This window comes from Phoca vitulina, unplaced genomic scaffold (genome assembly GCF_004348235.1).
Source record: "Phoca vitulina isolate PV1807 unplaced genomic scaffold, GSC_HSeal_1.0 scaffold10, whole genome shotgun sequence".
Lineage (NCBI taxonomy): Eukaryota > Metazoa > Chordata > Mammalia > Carnivora > Phocidae > Phoca > Phoca vitulina.
This window is the reverse complement of record NW_022589713.1, coordinates 17,836,446-17,845,836: the sequence shown is the minus strand read 5'-3', so window position 1 is coordinate 17,845,836 and position 9,391 is coordinate 17,836,446. Positions and strand designations below refer to the sequence as shown.

Here is a 9,391-nt window from a genome sequence, read left to right as displayed (position 1 = left end):
TGGTATTTTGATGGGGATTGCATTGAATGTGTAGATTGCCCTAGGTAGCCCTGACATCTTCACAGTATTTGTTCTTCCAATCCATGAGCATAGAATGTTTTTCCATTTTTTTGTGTCTTCCTCAATTTCTTTCATGAGTATTTTATAGTTTTCTGAGTACAAATTCTTTGCCTCTTTGGTTAGATTTATGCCTAGGTATCTTATGGTTTTGGGTGCAATTGTAAATGGGATCAACTCCTTAATTTCTCTTTCTTCTGTCTTGTTGTTGGTGTATAGGAATGCCACTGATTTCTGTGCATTGATTTTATATCCTGCCACTTTACTGAATTCCTGTATGAGTTCTAGCAGTTTTGGGGTGGAGTCTTTTGGGTTTTCCACATAGTGTATCATATCATTTGCAAAGAGTGAGAGTTTGGCTTCTTCTTTGCCGATTCGGATGCCTTTTATTTCTTTTTGTTGTCTGATTGCTGTGGCTAGGACTTCTAGTACTATGTTGAACAGCAGTGGCGATAGTGGACATCCCTGCCGTGTTCCTGACCTTAGGGGAAAAGCTCTCAGTTTTTCCCCATTGAGAATGATATTCACTGTGGGTTTTTCGTAGATGGCTTTTATGATATTGAGGTATGTACCCTCTATGCCTATACTCTGAAGAGTTTTGATCAAGAAAGGATGCTGTACTTTGTCAAATGCTTTTTCTGCATCTATTGAGAGGATCCTATGGTTCTTATTTTTTTATTAATGTATTGCATCACGTTGATAGATTTGCGGATGTTGAACCAGCCTTGCAGCCCAGGGATAAATCCCACTTGGTCGTGGTGAATAATCCTTTTAATGTACTGTTGGATCTTATTGGCTAGTATTTTGGTGAGAATTTTTGCATCCGTGTTCATCAAGGATATTGGTTTGTAATTCTCCTTTTTGATGGGGTCTTTGTCTGGTTTTGGGATCAAGGTAATGGTGGCCTCATAAAACGAGTGCAAAATTTATATTTTTGGAACAGTTTCAGAAGAATAGGTATTAATTCTTCTTTAAATGTTTGGTAGAATTCCCCTGGGAAGCCATCTGGCCCTGGGCTCTTGTGTGTTGGGAGATTTCTGATTACTGCTTTAATTTCCTTACTGGTTATAGGTCTGTTCAGGTTTTCTCTTTCTTCCTGGTTCAGTTTTGGTAGTTGATACATCTCTAGGAATGCATCCATTTCTTCCAGGTTATCTAATTTGCTGGCATAGAGTTGCTCATAATATGTTCTTATAATTGTTTATATTTCTTTGGTGTTGGTTGTGATCTCTCTTCTTTCATTCATGATTTTGTTGATTTGGGTCATTTCTCTTTTCTTTTTGGTAAGTCTGGCCAGGGGTTTATCAATCTTGTTAATTCTTTCAAAGAACCAGCTCCTAGTTTTGTTGATCTGTTCTACTGTTCTTTTGGTTTCTATTTCATTGATTTCTGCTCTGATCTTTATCATTTCTCTTCTCCTGCTGGGTCTAGGCTTTATTTGCTGTTCTTTCTCCAGCTCCTTTAGGTGTAGGGTTAGGTTGTGTATTTGAGACCTTTCTTGTTTCTTCAGAAAGGCTTCTATTGCTATATACTTTCCTCTTAGTACTGCCTTTGCTGTATCCCAAAGATTTTGAATAGTTGTGTTTTCATTTTCATTTGTTTCCATGAATTTTTTTAATTCTTCTTTAATTTCCTGGTTGACCCATTCATTCTTTAGTAGGATGTTCTTTAGCCTCCATGTATTTGAGTTCTTTCTGACTTTCCTCTTGTGATTGAGTTCTAGTTTCATAGCATTGTGGTCCGAAAATATGCAGGGAATGATCCCAGTCTTTTGGTACCGGTTGAGACCTGATTTGTGACCTAGGATGTGATCTATTCTGGAGAATGTTCCATGGGCACTAGAGAAGAATGTGTATTCTGTTGCTTTGGGATGGAATGTTCTGAATATATCTGTGAAGTCCATTTGGTCCAGTGTGTCATTTAAAGTCTTTATTTCCAGGGCGCCTGGGTGGCTCAGTCGTTAAGCATCTGCCTTCGGCTCAGGTCACGATCCCGGGGTCCTGGAATCGAGCCCTGCATCGGGGTCCCTGCTCGGCGGGAAGCCTGCTTCTCACTTTCCCACTCCCCCTGTTTGTGTTCCATCTCTCGCTGTCTCTCTCTGTCAAATAAAGTCTTTATTTCCTTGTTGATCTTTTGCTTAGATGATCTGTCCATTTCAGTGAGGGGGGTGTCAAAGTCCCCCATTATTATTGTATTGTTGTCGATGTGTTTCTTTGCTTTTGTTATTAATTGGCTTATATAACTGGCTGCTCCCATGTTAGGGGCATAGATATTTACAATTGTTAGATCTTCTTGTCGGATAGACCCTTTAAGTAGGATATAGTGTCCTTCCTCATCTCTTATTACAGTCTTGGTTTAAAATCTAATTTGTCTGATATAAGGATTGCCACCCCAGCTTTCTTTGGTGTCCTTTAGCATGATAAATGGTTTTCCATGCCCTCACTTTCAATCAGGGGGTGTCTTTGGGTCTAAAATGAGTCTCTTGCAGACAGCATATCGATGGATCTTGTTTTTTTATCCAGTCTGATAGCCTGTGTCTTTCGATTGGGGCATTTATCCCATTTACATTCAGGGTAACTATTGAAAGATAGGAATTTAGTGCCATTGTATTGCCTGTAGGTGACTGTTACTCTATATTGTCTGTGTTCCTTTCTGGTCTGTGTTGCTTTTAGGCTCTTTGCTTAGAGGACCCCTTTCAATATTTCTTGTAGGGCTGGTTTTGTGTTTGCAAATTCCTTTAGTTTTTGTTTGTTGGAAGCTTTTTATCTCTCCTTCTATTTTCAATGACAGCCTAGCTGGATACAGTATTCTTGGCTGCATATTTTTCTCATTTAGTGCTCTGAATAGATCCTGCCAGTCCTTTCTGGGCTGCCAGGTCTCTGTGGATAGGTCTGTTGCCAGTCTAATGTTTCTGCCATTGTAGGTTACATATCTCTTCTCCCGAGCTGCTTTCAGGATTTTCTCTTTGTCTCTGAGACTCCTAAGGTTTACTATTAGATGTCGGGGTGTTGACCTATTTTTATTGATTTTGAGAGGGGTTCCCTGTGCCTCCTGGATTTTGATGCCTGTTTCCTTCCCCAAATTAGGGAAGTTCTCTGCTATAATTTGCTCCAATATACCTTCTGCCGTTCTCTCTCTTTCTTCTTCTTCTGGGATCCCAATTATTCTAATGTTGTTATGTCTTATGGTATCGCTTATCTCTCGAATTCTGCCCTCGTGATCCAGTAGTTGTTTATCTCTCTTTTTCTCAGCTTCTTTATTTTCCATCATTTGGTCTTCTATATCACTAATTCTCTCTTCTGCCTCATTTATCCCAACAGTTAGAGCCTCCATTTTTGATTGCACCTCATTAATAGCCTTTTGATTTCGACTTGGTTAGATTTTAGTTCTTTTATTTCTCCAGAAAGGGTTTCTCTAATATCTTCCATGCTTTTTTCAAGCCCAGCTAGTATCTTTAAAATCATCATTCTGAACTCTAGTTCCGACATCTTACTAATGTCCGTATCGATTAGGTCCCTGGCAGTCAGTACTGCCTCTTGTTCTTTTTGTTGAGGTGGTTTTTTCCGTCTTGTCATTTTGTCCAGAGGAGAATAGATGAATGAGAGAACAAAATGCTAACAAGTAACAACATCCCCAGAAAATATACACTAAACAAGTCAGAAAAGAGCTGAAACTGGGGGAAAAGAAAGGGAAAGAAAGAAAAAAGGAAAAAGAAAAAGATAAAAACAAACAGAAACAAAACAAAAAAAAAACAGAATATGATCAAATATGATCAGGCTGGTGCATAGATCAGTGCCACACACTAGATTTTTTGGTCTGTTAGAAGAAAGTGCCTCCCAAAATTTTAAAGAAAGAAAAACTTATATATGTACAAAAATAAGGGTTAATACGATGAAGGGATGGAACATGACTGTAAAGGTAAAAATTTTAAAAGATTTTATAAAAGGAATTGATAAGATAAGAAGTTGTTTGAAAAAAGAAGAGCATTTTTTAAAAAAAAGGAAGAGAATGTGATCAGGCAGGAGAGTAGAACAAAGCCATACACTAGAGACTTAGGGTATATTTTGATCTGTTAGAAGAAAGTATCTCAAAATTTTAAAGCTAGAACAACTTATATATATATGTAACAAAAATAAGGGTAAGTACTATGAAGGGATAGAATATGACTCTAAAAATGAAAAATAAGAAATATTTTTTAAAAAAGGGATTGATAAGATGTTGGTTGGAAAAGGGAAAAAGAAAAATTCAAAAAAAAAAAAACAGTTAAAAAAAATTAACTTTGAAAGACTAAAGAATCATGGGAAAAAAGCCATGGATTCTATGTGCAGTATTCCCCTAGCTCTGGAGTTCTGCCGTTCTCATTGATCAGTAAACTTGGTCTTGGCTGGCTGTTCTCACTGATCTTCTGGGGGAGGGGCCTGTTGCCGTGGTTCCCAAATGTCTTTGCCGGAGGCGGAATTGCCCCACCCTTGCCGGTCCGGGCTAAGTCATCTGCTCCAGTTTGCTTTTGGGAGCTTTTGTTCCCTGTAAGCTTTTGGTACAGCTTTGGAGGACGAGAGTGAAAATGGCGGCCTCCCAATCTCCGCCCCAGAGGAGCCGAGAACTTGGGGCCCCACTCCTCAGTGAGCCCCCAGAGAAAAGCAGACAATCACTCCCATCTCCCCGGTCTCCGGCCGCGCTCCGTGCTCACCCGGCCTGTGACCGAGTATTTCTATCTCTGGCATACCACCCCGTGTGGAGTCTCCAGTCCCAGCAGGTCCCTGCGGTGCGCTCCCGCGCCACTCCTCCCGGGGAAGGAAGGGGAGTCTCCCCAGATCTGCCGCTTGTTGGGTCCCTGCTGGAGGAGCAGTGGCCCGACTGTGCCGTGGATAACGGTTTATGGCAACCCCGAGCTGAGAGCCCACTCCTCGGCTCCGTCTCTGCAGCCGGCTTCCCCACTCCGATACCTGGGAGCTCTGCCGCACTCAGGCACCCCCGTCTTTCTGTGACCCCCGAGGGTCCTGAGTCCACACTGTCCCAGCAAGGGTTCCACTCCCCGCTTAGCCACTGGAGCCATGTCCCTCAGCGGAGCAGACTTTATAAGTTCTGATTTTGTGCTCCACTGCTCTATCACTTGCCAGAAGCGCCTGACGGAGGCCCCCTCCCCCACCATCTGTCCTTCTGAATATCTCCTGGGATTCACTTCTCTGCACGTCCTACCTTCCAGAAAGTGGTCGCTTTTCTGTTCAGAGAGTTGTTGCTATTCTTTTCTTCGATCTCCTGTTGAGTTCGTAGGTGTTCAGAATGGTTTGATCCCTATCCAGCTAAATTCCCAGGATTGCTTTCTTTTTCACATAATTTGTTAGTATAGAAATGCTACCAATTTTTAAATGTTAATTTTGTATCCTGCAACCTTACTAAATTTGTCGATTAGATCTAATAGTTTTTTGATGGTGTTTTTAGGATTTTCTACATACAAAATCCTATGGTCTGCAACTAATCAGAGACAAGTTTACTTATTCCTTTCCAATTCTGGTTTACTTTTACTTCTTTTTCTTGCCTAATTGATTGGCTAGGACTTGCAGCATTATGTTGAATAGGGGACAACCTTGTCGTAGTCCTGAACTTAGAGAAAAGAAAAGTCTTTTAGTCTTTTATGGTAGTTGTGGGTTTTGCATATATTATGTTGAGGTGTGTTCCTTCCATACCTAATTTGTTAAGAGCTTTTATCATAAACTGATGTTGAACTTTGTCAAATGCTTCTTCTGCTTCTATTGAAATGATTATATGATCTTTTTCTGTCAGTTTATTAATTGTGATGGATCACATTGATTTGTGTATGTCAAACTATCCTTGCAGCCCAGGGATAAATTCCACTTGATCATGGTGAATGATCTTTCTAATGTGCTGCTGAATTTACTTTGCAAGTATTTTACTGAAAATTTTTACATCTATAATTATCAGGGATATTGGCCTGTAGTTTTCTGGTAGTGTCCTTTTCTAGCTTTGGTAAGGGACTAGATTGGGTGCGTTCAGGGTGGTATGGTTGTAGAGTCTGGCTTTGGTATCAGAAAATGCTCGTCTAGTAAAATGAGTTTGGGAGTGTTCCCGCCTGTTCAGTTTTTTGGAGGAGTTTAAGAAGGATTATTTGGTAAAATTCACCTGTGAAGCCATCTGCAGCTGGGCTTTTCTTTGTTGGGAGATTTATTATTGCTGGTTGAATCTCCTTAGTAGTAATTGGTGTGTTCAGATTTTCAGTTTCTTCCTGAGTCTTGGTAGGTTGCATGTTTTAAAGAATTTTCCCATTTCTTATAGGATATCCAGCTTGTTGCCACATACTTATTCATATTAGCCTCCTAGAATCCTTTGTATTTCTGTAGTGTGAATTGTAATGTCTCCTTTTTCATTTATAATTTTGTTCATTTGGGTCTTCTCTTTTCCTTGCTTAGTCTAGCCAAAGGTTTGTCAATTTTGTTATCTTTTCAAAGAACCATCTCTTAGTTTTGTTAATCTTTTCTATTGTTTTGACTACATTTTTAAGAGATTACTCTGGTTCTATGGAGAACGGTCTATAGTGGCGTCAGAATAGAGTCAGGGAGACTGGCTAGGAGGTTAAGGGAAGAGATGAGGATGGCCTTGATCAGAGTAGTGGCAATGGGAAATGGAGGATTAAAGAGAGATTTATGAGGTATAATAGAGAGTATGTTGTGTGTTAGTGTCCTTTCTTTGTAAAATGGGGATAATTGTAGTATTTCTGGGGTTGTTGTAAGGATTAAATGTGCTAAATATGTAAGGTACTTAGCTCAGTAAGTACTGGCATATAGTAAATAACGAATGTTATCATTGCTGTTACTGTAACAACTGCTGTTGGCTAGATGTGGAGGGTAAAGGAGAAGTCAGGAATGACTAAGATTTCTGGCCCACATGACCTGTTGCATGCTACTAAGATAAGGAACCATAGGAAAAGAAAGGTTTGAGACAGGAGAAAGTTGATGTGTTCTGAACATAAGGCTATAGTTCAGAATTTTTAGGGCCACCAGCATTTATAAGACTAGCAGAGGAAGAGGTGGCTGGGAAGGAATGGTGCTTTTTTCCCCCTCCTTCTTTACCTAATGGAAATGGAAATAGAGGAAGTTAAGCAAAGGGATGGGCAAACTATGTAAGGCAGAGGTGATATCTGGGTGTCCTCACCTGTCCAAGGCTCTTCCATGACACCGCATGGCCTTTTCAGTCTCACGTCATGATCCAAGCCTGTGTTTCCTAGTTGCAGCCCCTTAGCCTGGAATTTCCTTCCTTTTTTTCTCTGTCCTGTTCAGGCCCCATGGGAAGCCTTCTTGACCCTGCTGCCTTGGCCTTCTCTGCTCCAAGAGTATGTGTATAGCACTTGCACTGGGGAGCACCCGGGTAGACTAGTTAATCTAGTCTCTAGAAACAAACTTTGGTTTAAATCCTGACTCTGTCACTTAACAGCTAGTTGGTCTTTAGGCAGGCTCCAGTATCCTCATTTATAAAATTGAGATATCAATATCTATTTTGTGGGTTGTTGTAAACATTCCTGAAAATGTATGTAATGCCTGGCATCTAGGAGACAACTCTGTAAATTATTATTATTAATACTATTACATTAGTTATTTTAAAGATTTATTTATTTGAGAGAGAGAGTGTATGCACGTGCATGTGTGCACATGCGAGTAGGGTGAGGGGCAGAGGGAGACAGTCCTCAAGCAGGCTCCCCGCCAAAATCAGAGCCCCGTGGGGGGGGGGCTCGAGCCCATGACCCATGAGATCATGACCTGAGCCGAAATAGAGTCAGACGCTTAACTGACTGAGCCACCCAGGCACCCCTTATTTATTTATTTTTAAGATTTTATTTTTAAGTAATCTCCACACCCAACATGGGGCTCAGACTTAACAACCTCGAGATCAGGAGTCATGTGCTCTACTGACTGAGCCAGCCAGGTGCCCCACATTAATTACTTTTTAAAAAAAAATTAGAGCAAGAGCAGGAGAGGCAGAGGGAGAGAGTCTCAAGCAGACTCTGCGTGGAGCCCGATGCAGGGCTTGATCTCACAACCCTGAGATTGCCACCTGAGCTGAAACCAAGAGTTGGACGCTTAACCAACTGAGCCACCCAGGTGCCCCTTAATTACTTTTTTATTTTTTTATTAAGATTTTATTTATTTATTTGAGAGGGAGGGAGAGAACAAGCAAGGAGAAGGACAGAGAGAGAAAAGCAGGCTCCCCACTGAGCAGGGAGCCGGATGTGGGGCTCAATCCCAGGACCCTGAGATCATGACCTGAGCTGAAGGCAGACATTTAACTGACTGAGCCACCCAGGTGCTCCTTAATTACTTTTTTATGTTTCTTCCTCCACTAGATTTTGAGTGCCTTTTTAGCAATATTATCATCATTGTAAATGCTCAGTAAATTTTATCAAGGAATGAATGGAAGGATTTCATAGGTATTAACATTATGCATATTGAGGTAGACATTTTGTTAATCATTCCTATTGTTAACTTGTCTGTTTAGAGGTCTTGTTGGCTTGTCATTTTTACCATCTTATTTACTAAAATCCATTTTAGCAGAATCTGGTAGCTCAGAGAACAAGAAACCTACATTTATGGATGAGGAAGTCCAAAACATACTCATCAAGATGACAGGCTTGAATTTGCAGAAGATTTTTAAGCCATCTATACAACAACTGAAGCCACCAACCTATAAGCTAATGACCCAGGCACAGTTGGAGGAGGTACGTGAATGCAGAAATACTGGTAGAATACCTTTCTTTAAGAGGTTAAACAGGATTTCTAGAGGTCCCTCCACATACCAATAGCTGCTCTTCCATAGGCACTCATGATGGGGAGTTCCAAGCACAGACTGAGAAAAGAAATGGGAGCAGGCAGGCAGAGAGAAGCAGGGAACATGGCTGAATTTAGGCAGACTGGGGCATGTGAGTCAGGCCTACATGTCCAAGCAACCTCCTCTGCTCCCAAACCTGCCTGAGTATCTGTCGTTTGTCCTGCCTGATTCAGTTTCCTTCTGGAGAAACCTCTGCTGTGAGCTGCTTTGAGGATGATGCTTTGATGGGATTATGAGATCCTGCTGAACCACAGACTACTCTAGGCACCAGGGTCCTCCTGGAGTCATGGGTATGAGTGCTTTGTGGAAGATGCTCTGATGTATGAATATATAAAGCATTATTGCTCCTTTTTCTAATTCAAAGTAAGTTACAGTCATAGCAAAACATTCAGATATCCAATAGTATATCACATGAGGAGTAAAAGTACCATTTTCACTTCTCAGAGGTAATCACTGTTAACAGTATGGCATGGAGCAGTGTGGTCAGTGGTTAAGA

The 9,391-nt window shown here is 40.9% G+C and overlaps 1 protein-coding gene across 2 annotated transcripts in view; it reads left to right on the top strand.

Annotated features, from left to right (window-relative positions):
- MRPS22 (mitochondrial ribosomal protein S22) overlaps positions 1–9,391 on the top strand; it is a 30,612-nt gene that overhangs the window by 12,484 nt on the left and 8,737 nt on the right. Inside the window, exon 2 of one of the 2 annotated variants that reach the window (XM_032408600.1) lies at positions 8,622–8,785. In XM_032408600.1, the coding sequence (XP_032264491.1) occupies positions 8,622–8,785 (164 nt within the window). Of the gene's footprint in view, positions 1–8,618; positions 8,786–9,391 lie in introns of both variants that reach the window. The other variant, XM_032408599.1, reaches the window with a different exon arrangement.